The 25,489-nt window shown below is 33.9% G+C and overlaps 1 protein-coding gene across 3 annotated transcripts; it reads left to right on the top strand.

Annotated features, from left to right (window-relative positions):
- Positions 1–19,000: 19,000 nt before the first annotated feature.
- Positions 19,001–25,489, top strand: LOC18430460 (UDP-N-acetylglucosamine-N-acetylmuramyl-pyrophosphoryl-undecaprenol N-acetylglucosamine protein). 3 transcript variants are annotated; one of them, XM_020665045.2, is made up of 8 exons: positions 19,001–20,493; positions 20,793–20,826; positions 21,094–21,318; positions 23,240–23,320; positions 23,857–23,922; positions 23,999–24,090; positions 24,655–24,702; positions 24,814–25,489. In XM_020665045.2, exons 1-8 carry the CDS (start codon positions 20,117–20,119, stop codon positions 24,929–24,931), a joined length of 1,041 nt encoding a protein of 346 aa, XP_020520704.1. In that variant the 5' UTR covers positions 19,001–20,116; the 3' UTR covers positions 24,932–25,489. The 3 variants fall into 3 exon arrangements, with proteins under 3 accessions (XP_020520704.1, XP_020520703.1, XP_088716382.1); XM_020665044.2 differs by having other exon boundaries at positions 23,240–23,329; XM_088860256.1 differs by lacking the exon at positions 23,240–23,320.

Genomic DNA, 25,489 nt, shown 5'->3' with positions numbered 1-25,489 from the left:
GTTATGGTGTTTTTGGCTATATTGCAGTTTTAGGCAATCCAAATATTGCAGTTTTTGGCTATCCAAATATGCCTGCTTTCAGATCTTCTGTAACAACCTTCTTATCTATTTGAGTCATGAGTTTTTCTTACCTATTTGAGGCACACAAACCATGTGATTTTTCTTTCTTTCTTTTCTATTTTTGGTAATTTCTAATTTTTCTCAGGCTCTTTTTATTTACTAGTAGAATTTTTAACACCTAGATTTTCTTTGGGGGGACCACAGCTGATTGATTTGTCTCATACCTCATGTTGGAAGTCCATATTCTAGGGAAGTTTAGGACATTTTTACCATCTTTAGATGTTAATTTAAAACTTTTAAATCCATTTTTCAATATGCAAATTTGGGAATCATTTTCCATTTTCCAAAAAAGAAATTTGAGTAAATCAGAGTTTCTGAAATTCAGTACCTAGGAGATGAAGTATGTGGACATTTTATACATAAATTGAATATAAACTCTGTTCTCTCTCCCACAGCTAGGGGAAGTGCAAAATCTTTGAGGCATTTTTTATGTAGGAATCATTTTTGTCTAATTTAGTAATTATTTTTCAAGAGCTGAATAAACTTTCTTTTGGACTATAATTCTTTTATTTCCATAATTCATCGTAAATATTTTCCAACACCAATATAGCTTTCGATACTCTCCACAATCTAGTCGTTTCATAATTCTTAGGACTGTTTTCTCACAACAATTCCAATGGGAAGAAAATAAGTTTATCCACAAATATTCCTTCCACAATTCCTATAATAGTTTTGCAATACCAAATTATTTTCTTTATATCATCCATTTGGTTGCGAATAATTTTAGGACTTGAATAGCACCTATGTTTCTTTAAATCTAAAGAAATCAGCCATCTCTTGTATTAATGATATTCGGCATTCAGCTTACTGACAAGTGTGTACAAGTTCGTGTTTAAGATATTTGCCTAAAGGTTAAAGGTGATAATTCATTTCATTCTCTTGGGCCCTTAATTTGCTTTTTTATTATAATCGACTCACAACATATAACATTCTTATTGCCGAGGAATGTGTTCATTCTAGAGTACAAAGTGGGATTCATGGGCAGCCATTAAAATTAGATATGAACAAGGCATATGATCGTGTGGAGTGGGATGTGTTACAAGAAATAATGTGTCGTATGGGTTTTAGGGATAAATAGAGGATACGAATCAAGGGCTGCTTAACTAGTGCACACTTTTCGATGTTGGTTAATGAAAGTTGAGAGGGTTTTTTTTTTCAGGCAACCAGAGGAATTTGACAACTTAACCCCTTATCGACGTTTTTGTTTACTTTAGTAGTGGAGGGTTTCAGTATAATGCTAAAAAATATGGAAGAAATAGATTTTCGATGGTTTTAGGGTCTCCACCAATGGTCCTTGTATCTCTCATTCACAATATATCGATGACATACTAATTTTTTGTGATGCTAGTCTTTAACAGATTTTGAACATTAAGGTTTCTTGAAACTTTACTATTATGGGTTTTCTTTAGAGGCGTGCATTACTTTGATGAAATCTGTTTTGACAAATCTATCAATCTACCTAATATCATTATTGAACATGCCAAGCTCTATTCCTTATAGTAACAAATGATGAGAAACTTTTTCTTGAGGTTACATGATAATGGGAAAAGTTCTCACTTGATAAGTTGGGATAGAGTTTATATGCTGATGAAGGAAGGTCGTCTTGGCATAAGGAAAATGAGGCATTGCTTGCTGAATGGTGGTAGAGATGGTTGAAAAGTGAGGATCAGTTATGGAGACGAATCCTAGCTGCGAAGTATGGAATTGAATAAAACTCACACATAATTGCTAGAGGTAGAGGGTCTAAAACTCAGTAGCATATATGGTAGGGTATTTTGTGTTGCAAAGTTGTTAAATGGATCATTAGATGGCTGGTTGAAAGAGGGGATAAGATCTCATTTTGACATTAGAAAGCAAAGTTGTTGTTAAAAGGATCTTTAGATGGCTGGTTGAAAGGGGGGATAAGATCTCATTTTGGCATTAGAAATGAATAGGGAACAGTCTTTTGAAGGTCTCTTACCCGGAACTATTTTTAATATTTCACAACCCATGGCGAGGATTATTAATTTGTATGGAGAACAAGGTTCAAGAATTGTGGAGCCTAAACTGCTTTTATAATACAGTTCTTGATAAGTTGTTGTGTTTGTTGGAAGGTGTTCACCAGTCAAAGAGTGTCGAAGATTAGGAGTGTGGGAGTGTAAAAATGATGGGGTTTTTTCTGTCAAATATGCTTATCGAACTTTGTTTGATGATAGATATTCTTGGACCCATCCAATGCTTAATCAAATTTGGACGTGGCGTATTCCCCATAAGGTGTATGCCTTTTGTGGATCTTTTTGCAAGGTACGATTCTAACCATTGATAATTTAATAAACAGAGGAAAGGTAATGGTTAATATGTGTTTTTTAAGCTAGGAGGATGAAAAAAATGGTGATACATGTTTGACATTGCTCGTATACTTATTCCATTTGGTGTTGGGCTTTAAAAAATATGAGACTTTCAATGGCTATGCGAAGAGGACACAAGGAGATTTTGGAACACTTAAATCTTCATGGTTAAGTTGGAAAAGTAACTTGGAGGTTTTCTCGAGCAGCAGTATTGCGGGAGATTTGATTAGAAAGAATAAGAGAACTCTAATAAAAAACAAAATTTTACACTCACTAAAGTTAATCCTTAATTACTAAAGAAGGTTAGGGTATTTCCAAGGCAGATTTTGCTATGGAGAAAGATGGATGACACAATACCGAAGCAATCCACTTCTCAATTAGTATAACAATGTCACACTATCCCAAGACTCACAACCAAATTGATAAAAGAAAACAATCAACCATATTTACAAAAGTAATACAAATTTTATTCTTATAATTTTCCCACCACGCACATCCCCTTAAATATAGGTTCATACAACCATATTTACTACAACTACCCACTTGCAACAATAATTACTAACCACCTAGTAGTTTCATAACTTCCTACCACACAAACTTACAAGTACAACCTCATTACATCACTCATAATAAAATAAAATAAAGACTAATATAATTTCTAGAAAATACACTTTAACAATTTTAACATTCCCCTGAAAAGTGTATTTTCTAGAAAAAGAGACTATGCTTAGCTCTTAAGTGTGATGAGATTACCTTTAACACTTCTGAAATTGAAAATTCAACCATTTGACGAGTCACCATGGAGATTCTCAAACTCCACCAAGGATAATTGTTAGCCAACCCATGAATAAAAATAACATAGGGAATATACTCGATCTTTAATACACGAATGATGTGCTGCTTCATTTGCCCCTGAAAGAGATTCTTTCGGATCAACGAGAGATCTCCAAACAAAGATTCTTAATCTTTAAGAATAATCGTGAAATAGAAAGATCACCTTGAGTTGACTTTCCAACTCAACATTAAACCATTCGATTTTCCACCCGAATCAATCTACAAAAGGACAATCAGTTTTCTTCACTAAGGAAATTAAGACAACATCACCACCACCCTTGTGGCTCTGATACCATATGGAAAAAGACGGATGTGATAATATCATAACAATCCGCTTCTCAATTAGTACAACAATATCCTACTAGCCCAAGAACAAAAGATATGGAAGAAGAACAATCAAGATGAGATGGAATAAAAACTTTCATTTAAAGATGAAAAATGAGGTACAAAAAAGTATTACAAACTTTATACTTATGATCCAATTTTCTCACCACACACATCTCTTTAAATAGAGGTTCTTACAACCATATTTACTACAATAACTACCCACTTGCCACAATAACTACTAACCACTTAATAGTTTCATAACTTCCTATTACATAAACTTACAAATACAATCTCACTACATCACTTAAAAATAAATAAAATAGAGGCTAATATGATTTCTAGAAAATACACTTTAACAATTTTAACAGTTGCTATTAATTTGCCAATTTTTTAATTAATTTAAACCTGATTAAAGTAAGGCCAAAAGGTAGATGGAACCACCCATATTTGGACGTGTTAAATTAAATTTTGGCATAAGTTCCGCCGGTAATCCAGCGCCAACTGGTATTAGTAGAGTAGTGAGAAATCGTGAAGGTGTTGTCATTTTTTGTTTTGTTAGTTCATGTAGACATGTTATTACAGATCAAGTAGAACTATGTGCTTTATTACATGGGTTGGAGCTCATTAGGGATAGGCAGGTTGGAGGATTGTGTTGTTGAGGAGGATTTTCTCAATGTTATTAAGAGATATTTGAAGCAATTCAAACAACAGGGCTTCGTTGATTACCTATATATATATATATATATATTAATTAAATAAATAAATAAAGATTTATATACATGAATGACTTTAAATGATAGTCCGTTGTGTTATGACACACTATGGGAACATCGTTATTGTAGCATCAAAAGATTTATAAAGTAAGGAACCAGTACGAGGTGTCTCGAGATTGCACGAGATGGCAATCGCCAGTACGAGGTCTCGAAATTGCAAGAGGTAGAAATCACCAGTACGAGGTGTCTCGATATTGCACGAGGTAGAAATCACCAGTACGAGGTGTCTCGAAATTGCACGAGGTGGCAATCGCCAGTACGAGATGTCTCGAGATTGCACGAGGTGGCAATCGCCAGTATGAGGTGTCCCATGATAGCATGAGGTGGCCCTTAAAAATGATACATGATAAAATGTGTCGAGTTTCGGTTGAACCCCACACTTATAAATACCCCATCAGCCCATAAACTAAGCCATCAATGGGTTCTCTCTCTCCTCTCCAATGGGAATTTCTCTCTCTACCTAAGCACCTTTGATTCCAGTTCCACTTTGGCAACGATAATACCATATTCATCTCAAAGTGACCCATAGGTAAGTGGCTTCACTTTTCCGGCAAAATCATTATTTGAAGAAAATTGATGTTCCTATAGTATTTCCAGAAATAACTCTGCATTTAATCATAATATCTCTAAAACTATAAGTTTTACGTACCTCCATATATAACTATAATATCTGAAGCATAAATCTTAGACACTGAAAAATATAATACGATGTTATATGTAGGGGTTATGTACAAGTGTTATGTGCAAGTAATTACTTTGAATTATTATAGAAAAGCATTGTTGTCTGACATCTACTACATTTATATATAGCTTGCAATTGATATATAAGGTCTTTTGCACTAATATGCATGATAGTATGACATAGTGATGCCCATCGTGACTATATGTACAATAGAGAAATGTAGACGTTCCTTGTAATTACATATGAGACATGCTTTTGATAAGACATGTGTGCATGGCAACATGCTTCTGATAAGATACGTGTACAAAGCAGCATGCTTCTAATAAAATAAGTGAGCATGTTAACATGCTATCAATAAAATATGAGCGCATGGAGACTATGACAAAAGTGTGACCTTTAAACCCCCTACCCAGCCTGAGCTACGCGTTCTCGATATCAGGCATGCATCCCCTATACAATTTATTTATGCTCTTCAAACTCATCTCCTTCTAACTAAAAGATGTGTCGAGTATTTAGCCTATGTAGTAGAAAATCAAGATGTGCAATCCAAGCTGGAAGAAATTCCAATAGTTAGGGAATACCCTGAGGTTTTCCTTGAGGAGTTGTCTTCTTTACCCTCAGTGAGGGAGATAGATTTTGAAATAAACTTGGCCCCTGGCACTGCTCCTGTCTCTAGGGCCCTATATCGAATGACCCCAGTAAAACTAAAAGAGCTGAAAGTGCAATTGCAAGAGCTATTAGAAAAGGGGTTCATTCGACCCAGTGTGTCTCCTTGGGTTGTATCAGTCCTTTTTATGAAAAATAAGGATGAATCCATGAGGCTTTGCATCGATTACGGGTAGCTGAATCAGGTAACATTGAAAAACAAGTACCCTCTACCTAGGATTGATGACCTCTTTGACCAGCTTCAAGGGGACTCAAGTGTTCTCTAAGATTGACCTCCGAACAGGTTATCTTCAATTATGTGTGAAGAAAGGAGATATCCCCAAGACGGCATTTAGAACCCGATATGGTCACTATGGATTTCTAGTAATGTCGTTCGGGTTGACCAATGCTCCGGTTGTTTTCATGGATCTGATGAATAGAATATTCAGATCCTTCTTGGATAGATTTGTGGTGGTCTTCATTGACGATATTTTGGTGTATTCAATGAGTCAAGAGGAGCATGAGCAGCATCTGAGAGAAGTGCTTCAGACTCTTAAATCAAAAATGTTATATGCCAAATTAAGCAAGTGTGAATTATAGCTTTTTAATGTGACATTTCTTGGGCATATTGTTTCTAAAGATGGAATCACAGTCGACCCTTCTAAGATTCAGGCCGTTATCAAGTGGGAAAACCAACAAGCGCTACGGAAGTCCATAGTTTCCTGGGATTAACAGGATATTACAGGCACTTCGTAGAAGGATTTTCAAAGATAGTGCTCCCTCTAACTCGACTGACCCAGAAGAATGTGAAGTTTGCATGGTCACATGACTATGAGAAGAGCTTCCAGGAGCTAAAAAGGAGACTGACCACGGCTCTGACACTGACCTTACCTGAAGGAAATGAGAATTTTACAATTTGCCCTGATGCCTTTCACAAAGGACTCGGACGTGTGCTTATATAATGGGGAAAAGTCTTCGCCTATGCCTCTACACAATTGAAGTCGCATGAGTAGAAATATGCAATACACGATTTTGAGCTTGTGGCTATAGTATTCGCCCTAAAAATTTGGAGACATTATCTCTATTGAACCAAATTTGAGGTGTTAACGGATCATAAAAGCCTCAAGTACTTGTTCTCCCAAAAAGAGTTGAGCATGAGGCAAAAAAGATGGATGGACCTGTTAAACGATTATGATTGTGCTATCCAATACCACCCGGGCAAGACTAATGAGGTAGCAGGTGCTTCAAGCAGGAAACCCCTAACATCAGTGGTTCATCTAATGATTCGAGAGATGAAATTATTGAAATAAATAGTGGATTGGCATCCAACTCCGCCCATTAATAGGGTGGTATGTATGGTTGCTAGCATAAAGGTGGAATCCCAACTAGTTCAACAAGTTTGACTGGCACAAAAGAGGGACTCTCAGCTCATGAAAATTGTAGAAGAGATAAAACTGGAAAAAAGAGACAAATTCTCTATAAGCAGTGATGACATGTTGAGATTCAAAGGTCGAATTTGCGCCCCGAATGATGAGAGTATAAAGAAAGTGATTTTAGACGAAGCACATCACTCCCGATATACTATACATCCTGAAAGTACTAAGATGTATCAAGACCTGAGGAAAACCTTTTGGTGGAATGATATAAAGAAGGAGGTGGCACTATTTGTATCTAAGTGCTTAATCTACCAGCAAGTAAAAATTGAGCATCAGAAGCTCACAGGGTTATTGCAGCCCTTACCCGTACCAGAATGGAAATGGGAGCATATTTCTATAGATTTTGTTTCTGACTTGCCTAGAAGGAGCTCAAGACATGACAGTATTTGGTTCATTGTGGATCAGTTGACCAAAGCTACTCACTTCTTGCCAATTCGCACGACCTATACTTTGAACCGACTGGCCCAGTTGTACATCAAGGAAATAGTGAGGTTACATGGAGTTCTGATCAATATTGTGTCCAACAGGGACACTCGATTTACTTCAAGATTTTGGGCTACTCTACAATCAATTTTGGGAACAAAACTCACCTTTAGTACTATCTTTTACCCTCAGACTGATGGGCAATCAGAGAAAACTATCCAGACCTTGGAAGACATGCTAAAGGCTTGCGTCAATGACTTTATATGAAGCCGGGATGACCATTTATCCCTAATTGAATTTGCCTATACTAATAACTTCCAAGCCAATATTCAGATGGCACCATACAAAGCCCTGTATGGAAGGAAATGCAGGTCACCAATTTGTTGAGACGAGGTTGGCGAAAGAAGACTTTCAGTGTCAGAAATTGTCCAAATAACTTCAGATAAGATAGCATTGATCCGAGAAAGGCTCAAGACAGCCCAGAGTCAGCAGAAGAGTTATATCGATAATTGAAGGAGGGACCTTGAGTTTGCTGTGGGTGATTGGGTCTTTCTAAAGGTGTCACCAACAAAGGGCATCATGAGGTTCGGCAAGAAAGGGAAGTTGAGATCGTGCTATATCAGACCCTTTGAGGTCCTAGAGAGGATCGGAAGCGTGGCATATAGACTTGCCTTACCTCCCGAGCTGATTAACATCCATAATGTCTTCTATGTATCTTTATTATGCAAGTATCAGCCCGACCCATCCCATCCCATGTCTTAAAATATGAGTCTATACCGATTAGAGATGACCTGACCTTCATTGAGAGACCAATCAAATACTAGATAAGAGAGTGCAGGTGTTACGTAAAAAGGAGATTCCTCTAGTCCGTGTGTTGTGGCAGTACCATTCAATGAAAGAATCAACCTGGGAATCAGAAGATGAGATTAGGAAAAATACCCCCATCTTTTTCAGAAATCAGGTACGAAATTTTAGAGACTAAATTTCTTTAAGGGGAGTGAATGTGATGACCTAAATATATATATATATAATATTAATAATATATATATATATATATATATATATATATATATATATATATATATATATATATATATATATATATATATATAATTAAATAAAGAAATAACAATTTATATACATGAATGACTTTAAATGATGGTCCATTATGTTATGACACACTATGGGAACATCATTATTCATCAAAAGATTTATAAAGTAAGGAATCAGTACGAGGTGTCTCGAGATTGCACGAGGTGATAATCGTCAGTACGATGTGTCTCGAGATTGCACGAGGTGGCAATCGACAGTACGAGGTGTCTCGAGATTGTACGAGGTGGAATCGCCAGTATGAGGTGTCCCACGATAGCATGAGGTGGCTCTTAAAAATGACACACGGATGCCAAGTGTCGAGTCTAGGTTAAGCCCCACACTTATAAATAACCAATCAGCCCACTAAGTCATCAACTGTTCTTTCTCTCTCCTCTCCAATGGGAATTTCTCTCTCTACCTAAACATCTTTGATTCCAATTCCACTTCGATAACGATAATACCATATTCATCTCAAAGTGACCCATAGGTAAGTAGCTTCATTTTTCTTGCAAAATCATTATTTGAAGAAAACTGATGTTCCTATAATATTTCCAAAAATAATTCTTCATTTAATCATAATATATCTGAAACTATAAGTTTTACGTACCTCCATATATAACTATAATATCTGTAGCATAAATCATAGATACTGAAAATGTTATATATATGCAAATATTATACGGTGTTATATGCAAGGGTTATGTACAAGTGTTACGTCCAAGTCATTACTTTGAATTATTTTATGGAAAAGCATTGTTGTCTGACATCTACTACATTGATATATAGCCTGCAATTGACACATAGGTCTTTTGAACTAATATGCATGATAGTATGACATAGTGATGCCCTTCGTGACTATATGTACAAGCATAGAAATGTTGAGGTTCCTTGTAATTACATTTGAGACATGTTTTTTATAAGATATGTGTGCATGGAAACATGCTTCTGATAAGATACATGTGCAAAGCAGCATGCTTCTAATAAAATAGGTGAGCATGTTAACATGCTATCAATAAAATATGAGCGCATGGAGACATTCCTCTATTATGATTTTATGAGATACTTATGACGGCAGTTGTGATTTATGATTACGCTCTATGATAAGATAAGAGTTAGGATTGGATTGTGTTTGGGAGATCGCACCCCCAAAACTTATGTGAGGCACTGCTCATTTTGGTTGTATAACGCTCTCTCGGCAGAAAGGCACATGAGAGGGTTGTGTCACTCAAGGCCAGTGCCTATCAAAAGCCCCAATGCCCATTGGGTTGTGTGTGTGTGTGAGAGGTACTACACAATGGATTTACCTGTTGGTGGTCCTTCAACTTGTGAGATAATAGAAGTCCTAACCTTGAAATCAAGGCCTGAAACCCAAGGTTAGTGCTTCTATTGCCGGACTTCTGTTATTGTGAATACTTATCTGACCATATCTGATATTTGATTGTAGTAATATGATCTTGATATGACCATGTGCCTATGGTCGATGTATTATGCTTATTTTTTTTGTTAAATAAGGAATACAAGATATGTGTAAGATTAGAGGTGAATATGTCTAATAGCATATGTTTAATATGTGTTCTTTTAGAAAATATTTACACTCTCTAAACATGATTTGTGGGGATAATGACGGTCACTTACTGAGTAGTCAAACTCATCAAACTATTCTGAAATGTTTTTCAGAGTAATCGCAACTGCATGGTTCGTATGTACAGCAGAAGTAGTTGGAAGAAAGTTGTAGTCATGGATGAATTCCCTTTTGTATTTTTGTTTTATTACAGTTGTATATGCACATAGATCTTCATGCAAATTATAAGTGTGAAGTAAACGCTGTACAAATCGGAAAGTTAAGTGGAAATTTTGTTTTGATGTAATATTTAGTAAAATTTTCAAATTTATCTTCTTTTTTTTTTTTTTGTTCATTAAGAATGGACAGTCACATCTCAAGAATTCTAATATTATAAAACTTGGGGTGTGATAGCTTCGATCGTTTTGGTTGTAAATCATGGACATTTGTAGTGTCTTGGTGGTGAATTTCGTACATGTTTATAAGGAGGCGAAGGAAGTGGCAATTGGTTTAGTTAAGTGAAGTATTGGGATAGTTGTTCTACTCTTTCTTTCTTTGTCAATCATACCCAATACGGCATTCCTTTGAAAAATCGTTACTCACACAGTCCTACCCTCTAATCACTCATATGGGGAAATTAAATTGGGTTCCAAAATTAGTTTCCCTTTTCCAAAAGTGAAGGAAGGAGAATAATTTCACCCAAAAAAAACAAAAAGAAAGGGGATAATAGAGTCAATTCCTAATTAAAACTCCTGTGCATGTGGAAAGCATGAAGGACCACAAATTCCTGCACGTCTTTTGGCATGCAAAGCAAAGGTAGTGTGTAAGGATTCTCCCATGTGCCATCCATTAGTCTGTTAAATAATACCCTACAAAAGGTAAAACATCAATTACGTAGTGGAGCCATTCTATAAATTCATCCCATTTACTTTTTCTGAATTTCATTTTAATCAGGTTCCTTATTAAAAGAATATGGTTAAAAATATCAAATTACATTTGTCTAGGGTAGGGAACCTCGAACATGTTTTGTCAGTTTTGTAATTTAGCCTTATTTAGTTTCTGAGATTTAACAATAGAAAACTATTCAATAATAAAAAATACTCGCAATTGTTCAGGGTTAGCAATATAGAACTCTTTTCATTTCAAATACTTCATTCTCTCTATGTCGATGTTCAATGTTTCCAAAACTTGCAGTAGTTGCAGTAGTCTACAGACCTAGGAGTTTGTCTCATTTGAGTTACGCATCCCTGATTCATAAAAAACTCAACTTCTTTCTTTAAACTTTGAACTTTATACGAATTGTGTTGATTAAAGGTTCAAATTCTGATTTAATACTGGCTAAATCACAACGGTTATGTCCACGCCATGAGCGTGGACCTCTTGGTAATCATTTGCTTGAATATGAAAGTTCTAAATAAAAATAAATAATAACAACAATAATAATAACAATAATAATAATTTTAATAGTAATAATAATATGGATGCACACATTTGTGAATTAGAGTCTTGAGGAAAGCATGAGAGTGGAGTAAGTGCCTCACACGCCTTTTCATGGCCAAAACACATATGATAAATGGGAAAGCCACAACTGCAACGCATTGCATCCTTTACATTAACTTTTTCAAAAAATTAAGGGGAAAGCTTCACTCAAGCCGTAATTATAGGGGTGTAAACGGATCGGACCCTATACAGCAGTTCTCGGACTGGATCCGTTGGTTGAAAACAAAAAATATATTATATGCAATATTATAGATGTATATTTTAATAAGGAAAAAGTTTATATAGAGTTGAGGCTCTAAACAATCAAATTTGAGCCCACTTTGAAAATTTCACTAGAAGGATGTTGTTTTGATACTCATATATCCTCAAATTGATCATCTTGACATCAAGATATACGAACATGAGAAAAAAAAAAGACTTCTAAGTTTTGAAAATAGTGCATCTTGTAACACATTTTTTAGGGAAAGCTATTTATGTTCCCCCTACAACATAGAAGTTCTATCCTCTCCCTACCATCCAGCCGCCTATTTTTTATCAAGAGAGCCACTCACTGTTTGACCTTAGATCCGACGTCTCAAAGTATTTTATTTTTAGTTTTTTTAATACAATTTTACAAAATATGAAATTTGGTACGTGCCATTTTCTCAATGGAGCGCACCTATAAAAAATATTAACAATAATGTTTTGATAAAAATAATGATCAAAATACCCCTTGAAACTTTCATGGGTATTTTGATCATTTTATTTTATTGAAAACATTTTTTTTATATTTTTTGTTAGTGCAAGTTTAATGGAGGAATGGACATCCATAATTTAGTGTCAAAATAGTTTATAGAAAAAAATTAAAAATAGAAGAGTGTAGAGACGTGACATTGTGATTGGGGCAATCTTAGCCCTCCATTCAAAAATAGACGGTTGGATAAGCGGGAGGGTAGAACTTCTATGTTGTAGGGGGACAAGAAAGCTTTCTTTCTTTTTTAACCTTCAATTTTCAAGTTTTCATAGATATGCTTGATTTACAATATTTAAAAAGTTTTAAATTTTATAATTAAAGACGAAAATATATTTTAAGATTATCATAAAGATTTCCAGTATTGAAACCACATTTCTTGACACTATTTGAAAGTAGCTTTATTTTGAATGTTTAGACCCTCAGCTCTATACAAACTGCTTCCTAAAAAAATTAACCATCCATGTGCCTAAAAGTTTTAAACTCCAGCTATTGAACAAAGACCGTTCAATTTTAGTGGGGTGAGATCTGTTCTAGAACTCAAAATCCTATTCGTTTAAAAAATTAATCATCTCATGGTTCTTAGGTGGACCTAAATATTTATGACAAAAAATACCCCCCAAGTAGCTCTTTTACCTGAGGGAGTAATTGATCAATATTTGCTCCGGGCGGGGGGGGGGGGTGGCATTGTTTACATACTAATTATACAAAGCAAGTACTTCCCTAAATACTATCCGGGGTCAAAGTTTTTCCTTTTTTCCTCTTTTTCTTCCATTAATCGGCATGTTCAAGTACCTTACTATTTTTGTTTTCTTTTTTACATTTTTCTCATGGGTGTGATTTGTATAGAGCCTAGCCTAGGCTCTAAACAATCAAATTAGAGCCTACTTTCAAATAGTGTCGAGAAATGTGGTTTCAATATTGGAAATCACTGTGATAGCCTTAAAATATATTTTCATATTTATTTATAAAGTTTAAAGCTTCAAAAATAGTGTAGTTCAATAGATCTATGAAAACTTGAAAATCTTGAAAATTGACGATAAAAAAATACATTACAAGATACAATATTTTCAAAACTTGAAATCCATTCTTTTCTCATGTCCATGTATCTTGATGTCAAGATGATCAATTTGAATATATTTGGGCATCAAAACAACCTCTTCTAGTAAAAATTTGGAGGTAGACTCAAATTTTATTGTTTAGAACCTTGGCTCTATATAAACTTTTTCTTTTTCTTTTTGGCTAAGAATCTAAGAAATGTAACTCTTCCAAATTGGATTTTCAAAAATCTTGCATAGTCCAATTTTGAGCCTTTTTATTGCCGGACAAGGAAAAGGTCGGACCTAAAATTCTATAGGTTGGTGTTTTTGACCACCACTATCATGAATCTGAAAAAAAAAAAAAAAAAAGGAAAAAGAAGAATTTTGAATCCTAAAAGTGGATTACTTTGAATTTTGTTTACAGATCATTCATCACTATTTATTTTAATGCTTTGCCATTTCAGATCCTCAATCCATATTTAAGATGGACTTTTAGAGAGTAACACAGGACTTCATTTAAACTTTTTTTCTTGTTTATTTTCTCCATTCATAATAAGAATCAGTTTTTTTCGTTAATTCTTTTTTGGCAAAAACTTTGCAAACGAGGAATTTTCAAAATCATGATTTTGTATCCGTTTAGCTTTCAGTACTTCTTTTTATTTTTAAAAGAACCATGTTTTCTTAAAGTACTTTGACTTGTGGTCTGCTACCTTTTCTCACTCGCTTAGTTGTTAGGGCAGGGGCCCAAACCACTGTTCGCTTTTGAAGCCTTCTCAAGGGCATCTTGTCATTTGAAATTTTAATTTTTGGATTGCAAAAATTTAAAAATTACATTTTAGCCCCCTGGAAATTTTAGATTTCAAAAATAAAAAAATTTACTTTAAAATTAAATTTCTGCCTAGGATATTGTATTTTATTAAATTCGGATATTGAAAATCCAAAATATTTTCTGAATACAAAAGTAAAAAAAAAAAAAAAAACGCCAACAACCATCTCTCCATTGAGGATCTTATATTTTTATTGATTTCATATCTTTGAGATCCGAAATATGGACAATTTCATAACCACACATAATACACCAGGTATAGATGTAATAACAATAAATTATGGGTAAATTTTAAATAATGTTAAATAAGGTAGACATTAACGTAATTTTTTCAAAAATATACAAGAATATCATTTATCATCGAACAACGCGGTCGCAAACACCGTAAGCCAAAATTTTAAGGAAATGTTTTTGAAGATGTAATAACAATAAATTATGGGTAAATTTAAATAATGTTAAATAAAATAGATAACGTCATTTTTTCAAAAGTATACAATAGTATCATTTATCATGAGCAATGATGTCCCAAACACAATAAGTTAACTTTATGTATGAGTATGACGGATTACATATTTGCACATTTCTCATCTTAGGATCAGGATTAGGAATGATTGTGAACTCTTTATATCAAAAATATCAATGCACAATCCCTATCCGTATTTGTGGACATAAAAGGAATATGATGTTTTTCCATTGACAAAAAATTTGAAACAGAGATACAAGATTTTGGTTCTTCATGCTGGCTCGTTGGCCTATATTGCGATAATGCCGCGTTGGTTTGCTCAGTTGGTTCGGCAGATTCGGCCAATGGTTTAAAAAAATAGAGGGAAAAAATAAAAGAAGTCAAAAAATACAGAAAAATATATTAGATAAAGTATTCAAATAAAAAATATGACTTCAGACTATAGGAAGCATATATCAAAATCGAAACTTAAAAATATAAATATTGGAAAGAAACCACAAAAAAAAAATAAGAAACAAAGAAACAAAATTCAAGATTCTTTTGCTTTGATCAAAAAAACATTGTTAGGACTTTTTTAGACCAATGCAACAGGAATTTTTTGAACAAATTTGAATAAATTTGGTGAAACAAATAGAGAGTAATAGAAGTTTTTACGTCGGATTACAAAATATTGAAATTTAGAAATTTGATTTCTCTGATTTTCATTTTGATACTACAAATTGATACAGGAGTATTATATAGAGGGCTTACATATAAATAATCTAAACAACTTTCAAGTTCTTTCGTTAAAATCCAATAAAAAAATTGGAAGAATGGTGGATTGTGTTTTCGACGGTGAAAAATAATGAGTTTGATGAGAGAACCTCGTCAAAATCTCAAATTAATCCAAATAAACTAGTTGTGGATAATAAAAAAATAGTATCCTAAATAATCAATTTTCGGGGTTAAATAAGGGGTGCGGTTTGTATAGAGCCGGGGCTCTAAACAATCAACACCTTCTAATAGTGTCGAGAAATATGGTTTCAATACTGGAAAGTTTTGTGATAGCCTTAAATTATATTTTTCATCTTTAGTTATGAAATTTAAAGCTTCAAAAATAGTGTAGATCGAGCATATCTATAAAAACTTGAAAATCTTGAAAATCGACGGTCAACAAAATGTGTTATAAGATGCAATATTTCCAAAACATGAAATCCATTTTTTTCTCATGTCCATGCATCTTGATGGCGAGATGATCAATTTGACGATATTTGGGCATCAAAACAACCTCTTCTAGTGAAAGTTTTGATGTAGGCTCTAATTTATTTGTTTAGAGCCAAGGCCTATATAAACTTCTCTCTTAAATAAGAGTGGATCAATCATCGATCCAAAAAATTAAAAAAGGTATACTTAAAAACATATTTTTCTATGAACAATTTTTTCATGCTGAGTGGAGCGCATTTCGACAATATGCGGTTCAAAGATATAAAGCATCAATCTTAAAGCTGGACACAAATAGGTGGTCCATCTAAAAACAATTGTAATTGACCATCTAAATGTTTTCTTAATATAATTATTATTTCTAATTTTCAAAATTTATTTATTTTTTCATATTTATGGTCTCTATGTTAAAGATTATATATTTATTAAAATTAAGATCAAAATATATTTATTGCCAAGCCCGTATTTCTACAATATGTGTCTGGCCCCATAAAAACCATGTGGTACCTAAAAACATATTTTTCTATATGTTAAGGACATATGCTGGCCCGAGTCTAGACTACAACCCACTTGATACCTTGTCGGTCCGAGTCTATTTGGCCAGTTTCGAGTCAAATAGGGAGTTTACCACTAGTCTCCATCATCCATCTTAGAGAAGCAACAGTGAGGTACCTCACCTATGTTTAATATGGACTGTACATGCACAAGATGTGTATTTCATATGCATTGGTTCCCCTTTCACCAACATGGGAAAGAAAGAGTACAGGTAACGACAGATCCTAGCAATCAGATTGCCTCAGATTGCCTCTGTCCCTCACCAGTCTGGTCCGACAACATCCCTAAGTTTTCTCTTTCTTTGACCAATGACTGGTCAATTTTATCATTTTTTTTCTCGTTGCAAACCTTTCTTATGTTATTTTCAAATATTTAGTTCGGATAATTACTCAAAAAAATATTTAGTTCGGTTAATTACAGAAAAATATATATTTTCAGAACCAACAAGTGGAGAAAAACTCGAGTGAACCAACTCAGACTCGCCGTCCTGGCGAGTCCGAGTATCCTCAAGTTGGATGGTTTGGTTCAAGGATCTTAAAAAAATTATTGAAAAGTGTTTTTGGCATGAATATTATTTTTACATTTTCTCCTTTTTTTTGGATTATTTCTAAAATACTTCCCATCACAAATTGATTTTTCAAGTCTATTTTTCCATTACTTTTTTAATCTAATTCATAGATTTTTTATCTAATTTTATTTTAAACATAGTTTTTGTATTTTAGAATTATTTTTATTTTTATTTTTTCGACATTTGGTCAGAATCGACTCAATTCAGGCCAACTCAGAGTTACTCGGCTCGGCTAGGGCCGAGCCCCTGACCAAGCAGCAATTTTTTACATCGTTGAATCGTTAGGCGAATCGGTTTGGACCGAACTTCACGCTGAGCCAGTTAACAAGCAATTGTCTTGTACTACAGAAACTAGAAACTAACAATGTGTCCAATACCATACCCAACCAGGAAAGCAATCACTGTTGATATTCTCGAAGGTGGATTCAACGTTGTGCAAGTTAAAAGCATTGTGGACTATTATTTGCAACAACATTTTTGCTCTAACACCCTAAAAAGATAGATGTGTTCTAGCAAGATCATACTGGACACTTACTCTTTTGGACAAAAAATTAAATATGTTGACTTTTTTTTCTTAAATTTGGAAATGTGTAGAGCAAAGTTGGCTCTAGCTCACTCTAGTTCCTGCCCAAGCCGAGTAACTCGGGTCGGTTAGTCTACATGCCTACAAGACAAAAAAAAAAAAAAAAAGGCCCCAAAATAAAAAATAAAATAATTATTTAAAATAAAATTAAACTGAAAGTCCAATTAAGATAGAAAAGAAGGCAAAGGATATGGATTTAAAAAAATTGATTTATAACTAAAATAATTTCAATAAAATGAAAGCGAAAATATAAAGTAGAGCATGAAAACATCACACAAGTCATCATTAAATGCATCCAAATTAAAAATTAATAAATTGATTTCATATTAATATAATTTTTATAGTTTTTATTTTTTAATTACATTAAGCATTGCCAATTACTCAGCCGGGCCAAGTCCATGTGATCTAGGCTGAGTTTCTGATCTGTATGCGAAAGTGAGACATGAAAAATCTCCCGCGGTCACACAAAAATGCTCCCGCAGCCCCACTTTTATATAAAACTTTTTTCTACATTTATATATATAGAGAGTGCCTTATGTAAATCTCACCCTTTTTATATTCCCTTATATAAACTTTTTTTGTATATTTATATATGGAGGGTGCCTTAATAAATCTAATAAACCAGATTCCAAAACCACCACATCTGCCTCTCTATTGAAAAAGCGCCTATGCAGGTTAAAAAAGACAGAATTAGCCTCAAATCTCCTCCTCAATATAATTTCCACCTTTTTCTTTTACATATTTTTTTATTTCTTTTTATTTTCATATATATATATATATATGAAAAATTATATCACTGGATTTTATACAATGAGACTATTTATCTTTTGGGACAAGAAGGTCACAACTACTTACCGCCATAAGTGTATCATGAAGTTGGAAAAAAAAATTTAAAACTTTGAGTTTGATTAATGAAATAAATACAGCTACTCAATTTTACATCCAATAGAAAAAATTATTAATTATGACCGTTTTGTACAAAAAATAATTTATCACATTATATATTTTCCCTTATATCAATAATCTGTCTCATGGTATATTTTCCCTTATATCACGTTTAATTCTAAACTCTAAATCTTAAAAATTTTAATTAACTTTTTTTTTCTGATTATTTTCCATAGCAAAGTAGACTCACTTTCAACAAAAAAATTGACAATTTAATCAAATTCTGAATATTTCAAAAAAAAAAAAGATTATTACGTGTAAGAAGTCAAATGCGAAACGTATGGAGGGTATTTTAGTCTTTCTACCAACGGTACCCATCTGGACTCCATTTTTCTCCTTTTTATGTTGCATTTTCTGCTTCCTGCTTTCTGATTTCCTTCTGATCCAATTATTCCAAAATATTATTTTCATTTTTTTTTCACTTTTTTTTTTTTTTTTCCGCGTAAAATATAACAAAGACAGAAGAAGGCTTGGAGTGAAAGCCAACTTTTTTCTATTGAAGAAGCAAAGCATCTCATTTTGCACCGCCCTTTAATCCTCCTTGAAACTCCTAACTTTTCAGCTAAATTCTCTGCTATATTAATAAGTTTCTGTAATTGGGTTTTGTTCTTATCATGTTCTGCAACTTCTCCATTAATGCCTGGACAATGCATGCATTGTATCTGAGCCGCACCAGCGGTTTCAGCTAAGTTTTAGGAGTATCCTTTACTGAGTGCTTTTTCCTCTACCCTTTCCTTCCTTCAATTTTGAGCTCTTCAGGGATTTGGGTATTGAGTATTTACTGGTTTCTCCACATTCCTTTGCTTTTTGGGTGATTGGTTGTCTGGGTAATGGAGATTCTTTGATAAAAACAGGGAGCTGTAGGAGGAGCTTAAAGTTTTCTTCTTTATTTTTGGCATTTGGGTTCTTGAGTGTGATCAACACAACCCATTTGAATTGGGAAGTTTTTACTGAAATTATTTTCAGAAAACTGTAGAAATATATACTTCTTTTTTTGGATTCTGTTTTTTGTTTTGGGAAATGTTAACATGTGATGTTTTCTTCGGTCATTCATCGCATTCTTTTGCTTTACATTGAGAAGATTTCATAGATAAAATAATTTGTAGCACCTCAGTCATTCGGAGTCCTTATTTTCTCTTTGGAAAATTTGCAAATGGCATGAGAAAGTGAAAAAAAATTTAAAAAATTTTTGCAAGTTCAAGAATTCTGATTATTTGGGTACCTTCAAATGTAATGGATTTCTACAAAAGTGATTTTTTTTTAATGAAAACATTTATACAGGCACAAAGGACAGGCTTCACAGATTTTAGTGCATGAAATTTACTGCATAACCAGGGGCACATTACCACTCCAACTATGTTTTAAAGTATTCAGAGAATTTGGCATTGTTTGCACAAACGATTCGATTTTGGAACAGAGGAATGTTATGGCTCATTAAAAAACAGGTATCACCAAATATAAAGGGAAATTTTAATTGAGATTGTTGATGATCACAATGAATTACAGCACAGCATCTTTGAAAGCTGCTTGGACACCTGTTCTGAAAGAAGAAACAGCCACTTTGGGGTATTGGTTGCACTGGCAAGTCTATGTTTGTGTAATTATGATCCTTTTTGTAATGGCCATTTCTGCATATATAATATGGAAGTATGAAGATTTCAGTGCTAGTGAATGTATAGGCAGTGAGTTGAGGCCACAATCATTGCATTCTCTTTACGAGGACGAATCATGGAGGCCATGTCTCAAAGAGATTCATCCTGCCTGGTTGATGGCCTATCGCATGTGCTCATTCATTGTTATGTTGGCTGTGCTCACAACCAATGCCATTTTCGATGGAATCGAAATATTTTACTTCTATACTCAGTAAGTTGTTTTCCTGTTTTGATTCTCCACTTTAAATGAATTGGATGGCAATTTTTCTCCCCTTGCTAAAGGGCCTTTTTTAACTATTTTATTCTTTTACATAATTAATGTTCCTCTCTAATGCATTTTGGTATTGACTGAAAACACAAATGTTCTGTGAAATAGGAATTTGATATTGTTCAATAGAAATTTATTTTCCCCTATTTAATTTACTTACATTTAGAAGATGTAATTTGTTTACTGTGTGATTCTTCTTCAACTACTAACTCACTCATTGCTTGTTGTGTGGTACCAAATAGGTGGACATTTGCTTTAGTTACAATCTATTTTGGGGTATGTGTTTCTAGTTCTAACTTTGATATTTTGACTAAAAACTTCCTTTTATCTGATTGCTTCTTCGAAATGAGTTATGTATTGTGTTTGCAAGATAACAGTATTGTTATCAATGATGTAATAAACAATAATCAAGTAAGGAAAAAGCTGATAATGTCATATCCTCATCTTCTTTATTTAATAACTACAAAATCTTCTAGAATTACTTTGGCATTTTATTCAGTCAAGGGCATATTTGTTGCTTACATTATCTCTTTTTGTTTGCAGATTGGTTCATTGTTATCCATGTATGGATGCTATCGATATCTAAATCGGGTTGCTGGTGATAGGGATAATCTTCAAAAGTTAGACACAGAACAAGGTACATATGTGGCTCCAACACTTGAAGAGACCACAAATGTGCGCACATCTAAAAGGTATACCTTTCAAGGAGATCAATATGATCGTCAAAAAGCTGGGATTTATGGATATATCTTTCAAATTGTATATCAGGTACGTGTTGATGAATAAGTTACTTTAAAACTAATTTTTTAGGTTCTCTTTGATAGAATTCTGTAAATTCTCTTCAAACTTCTTTTTGTGCATCCCATAATATGTTATAGATCCCCTTCAGTTTTTTAGTCAGTAATCAAGTTTTCATCTCATTATTTTGTATAAGGGAGTCATTAAACTTGTCTGTTCTTGTGTCATACTTTACTAATAAAATTACACTGAAATTGGAAAAAAACCCCATTGCTTATAGTTGTCCCAAAACTAGAACATAGCTGCAAGTACAAGTGTCTTCTACCAGAGAAACGAAATTAATAAATGTTGTATTCCTTGCTCTTGTTAAATAAGCAAGGTAAGAATGACTAGATTAGTGAGAATAGTATATTTCCCCCCAAACAACAGGGCATTACTCTTCCTACCAATCAACCTTCTTTCATCCCTCGTCAAATCAAGCTTCCAAAGATGAATATTTAGTGTCTCATTAGACAATGGAAGAACTAAGTACAGGGACAAAAAATAATTTGATCAGAAAGTTCAGGTGCATAGTGTGATGCTTTTAACATGAACCCTGCAAGATAAAAGCAAAAATCTGGTTGCTTGAGGAAATGGCATGGTTGCACATGGTCCTGCAAACATCATTTATAAATGCAAGCATAAATACTCACATACATAGGAATACATTGTTAGTATTTATTTTCTTTGGTTTATAGTAATTGTTATCCATACCACCAAATTATGACATTGGAATTTTTTTACCTTTTTTGTTAATGATTAGTTGCTTTAATCTTTGTGCACTAGTTTTTTCTTCAAATAATATTATTGGTACTTTGGGTAATATTTAAAAAGTCAAAGGCCTTTGTATCATTTTCATGGTGTGTGGTGTTGAAAATGGGTATCTTCAACTAGTATCTAAACGAGATATGACTCAAACTAGGCTGGGTTACTTCGGCTCGGCATGGTGCCCAGACGAGGTCAGGTGCACATCTTGGGATAAATGCACCTGTACAGTACTCAGGCGAGTCCATAAAGTACTTACTGGAGTACTATTACTGAAAAGAAATCAAAAGAGAAATAAAAGGTCTACAGAAATTCGGGCCCCATTGATCCATTTTCGTACGACCCCCAAAACCCCTTTTTTTCGTCCAAATTTTCAGATTATGATAGAATATCAATAGATTTACATATTGGAAGCATTAGATTCGAGGAAAATCCATTAGATTTCTTGCATTTAAAGATCAAAGAACTGGGGATTTCTTTGTCCAATTTGAAAAACTTCAGTTTCTTTGAATCTGATGGTTGATATCTGATGAAAATCAAACCCTTTGATGAATATTTCAACTACTTATATTTTTCATAACTTTTGAAATTTTTATGAATTTCTTTTTAAAAATGAAAAATTCTAGTACCCTTTGTTGGATTAGACAGGACTTTGGCAAGTCCACTTGAACTCTCCCGAGTAGCTCAGCTCAGGCAAGGTGTGAGTCCCAAGCCCGAGCTAAGGTTTTGCAAACTGAGCGGCATAATTTAGACCATATACAATCACCATATCATTCTTTGTGTTTTGTAAAAATTCCGAGCTTCCTTTTAAAAATTAAAAAAAAAAAAGCAAGAGAACAGATGGACAAGGATCTTTATATCTTGTTTCTATAAAATATATATAGATATGTGCTACTCTTCAACATATCTACCAATTTGTGTGTTGGAAGTGGGTGTGTTCTACCATATTGGTAGCTTTTTGAGTTTTAGTGAGGATGAATTTTTTTTTTTTTTGAGAGAGAGAGAGAACATATCCAAGAATCTTCATATCTTGTTTCCTAAATAGATATAGATATGTCCTTCTCTTTAACATCTTTACTATTTTCTGTTCCCCTGTGAGTATTCATGTAAACACATTCTTGAAAAGTTTGCTTCTTGAATTGAACAGACAACTGCAGGTGCTGTAATATTCACCGACTGTGTCTTTTGGTTCATCATTGTTCCCTTCCTTACTAACAAGGATTACAATGTGAGGCCAGTAAGTAAACTATTTGTAGATACACTCTCTGTTGCCTATATGTCTTCTGAATTTAGTCGTATCTTGTATGCAGTCTATCTCTGGTTCAATTTATCAAGATGAGTAAAATTTTACTTAAGCACACACACACAAACTACAACTTGAAATATGGTAATTAGCATGGTTAAAAGAAAGCTGCAGGACAATTACGGGATGTTGCAGTATATAGTTGGCACATTTTTTTAAAAAAAAGCTATTAATGTTTATTTTCCTCATTTTGATTAAGTGATGGCCATTTTCTCACAAAACAGTCATTTTCTGACTTTTTCCATTTTCTTTCATTTTTTTTCCACTTTTTCCCCTTGTATCACATTTCATTTACATAACAGTACAGGATCCCTGCCTCTATAATGTTGTAACAGCATTTTTTATTCTGTGATACTTATAAATCCTTGTATGATATTTTCCTGAGTAAATTTTGTATCCTACAATCTTGAATTGTCCTTTTGGACCGCTAATCTTTTTTAAGTATTTTTCTTTTGTAACAGATATTGATCGGGATGCATTCAATAAATTTTGTACTTCTCCTTGTTGACACTTTTTTGAACTCCTTGGTACATTCTACATTCATAAAACCTCCATTTTCTAGATCCCTTGCACACACATTGACATTGGTGTCTTTGTTATCAGAGATTCCCATGGTTCCGGATCTCATATTTCATCTTGTGGACAGCCACGTTTGTCATCTTCCAATGGGTTTTACATGCTTGCGTGTCACTTTGGTAATCCATATCTCTGTTTACTCATGCTCTCAGTATTTCTTATTTTTAATCCTGTTATTTTGATAATCCTATTTTGGGAATTATGTTTGATATTTACCCCATATCAAAGGTTGGAACCTCTATGCTGCCCTAAACCAAACAGAGTAATAACAGCTAGTTAATGCTTCATTGTATTCCAACATAGATTTTCAGTGAAAAAATTATCATTTTATATCACCTCAGTAGTCTCAAGTCTCAACTCTTTTTCAATTTTGCTGCCACTATAGCCTGCTAGGAAACTTCAGATTTCTTCTCTAATTTTTTCAAGCATGACCAATCAGTATGTCTGTTTGGTTAATGGTCAATGCTTCCCTTTAATGGCTAGAAATCTATTCGTACTTCCCCATACCCACTTTCCATAAATTACTGAATGCTCCTAAAATGCAAGACAATGTTTTTCACAAACGAGTAGCGATATCATCTCTCTCTCTCTCTCTCTTTCTCTCTCTCTCTCTCTCTCTCTCTCTCTCTCTCTCTCTCTCTCTCTCTTTCTCTCATAAGATATTCCTATAATCATTGTTGCAGGTGGCCTTATGACTTTCTTGATCTGTCAACCCCTTTTGCTCCACTATGGTAATTTGCAAAGTGCTCTGCCTAAACCCATTTGTCTTTTCCATTTTTTTCTATTTCCTTTTCTTAGCCATTCATATCAATTAATTAATCATATCATTAAAAAAATTTCAGGTACTTCCTACTCACAGTGATGCACCTACCATGCTATGCTTTGTTTTATTACATGGTAAGGTTGAAGAAATTCTTGTTATTGAGATGGTTTCCTCAGTCATATCAGTGTGCAGTATGATGCGAGGGAATTGAGGAAAATGACCCATGAAGTGTCTATTCGCTTTCAGCATCAGAAATAGCTAACCAAATGTAGAGATTTAAGGATTCCTGGTAACGAAGTCATAATTTTCTTCCGAAAAGAAGAGAACACCGCAACATTGATAATCTTTCAACTGTCGAGGAAATCCAAAGGAAATTTACTCTCGATTTCATATTGCAGCATGGCTATGTGAGAATTTTATTGGAGCGGAGTATCCAGGATTTCAGCAGCAAAATAAAAGGTTCTAGGAATGGTGGAAACCCAGAATTTGGCCTTTCGGGGAAAGGATGATGTATAACTATTCTTTTTTTTAGTAGACAGTGTTTGATTATCAAACTTCATTGCTGTGTTTCTTCACTGATGATTTATTGTTTGAAATGATCTTTTGAGAGTCGTGGGGTATTGATTTCTGTTCAAAGTGAGAATGGAGGTCTGCTTGGCAGTTGAATATCTAATCTTTGATATATATACTGTTGAGTCAGAAAGTTTTATGTGATCTTATCAGTCTCAATTCTTAATTGGCTTTGCTTTTGTTCA

The sequence above is a fragment of the Amborella trichopoda genome, chromosome 3 (genome assembly GCF_054954075.1).
Source record: "Amborella trichopoda isolate Santa Cruz 75 chromosome 3, AtrichopodaSantaCruz75HAP2 v2.0, whole genome shotgun sequence".
In the NCBI taxonomy this organism is placed as follows: domain Eukaryota; kingdom Viridiplantae; phylum Streptophyta; class Magnoliopsida; order Amborellales; family Amborellaceae; genus Amborella; species Amborella trichopoda.
Note: the sequence above shows the minus strand (reverse complement) of the source record. Positions and strands in the feature narration are given on the sequence as shown.

What these genes read in the sequence shown, in the direction of transcription:
- LOC18430460 (XM_020665044.2), top strand. Translation starts at nt 20,117, where the DNA reads ATGATCACAATGAATTACAGCACAGCATCTTTGAAAGCTGCTTGGACA. An exon ending in TAGTTACAATCTATTTTGGG is followed by an intron (nt 20,827 to 21,093) that starts GTATGTGTTTCT and finishes TTTTGTTTGCAG; the next exon opens with ATTGGTTCATTGTTATCCAT. An exon ending in AGGATTACAATGTGAGGCCA is followed by an intron (nt 23,330 to 23,856) that starts GTAAGTAAACTA and finishes CTTTTGTAACAG; the next exon opens with ATATTGATCGGGATGCATTC.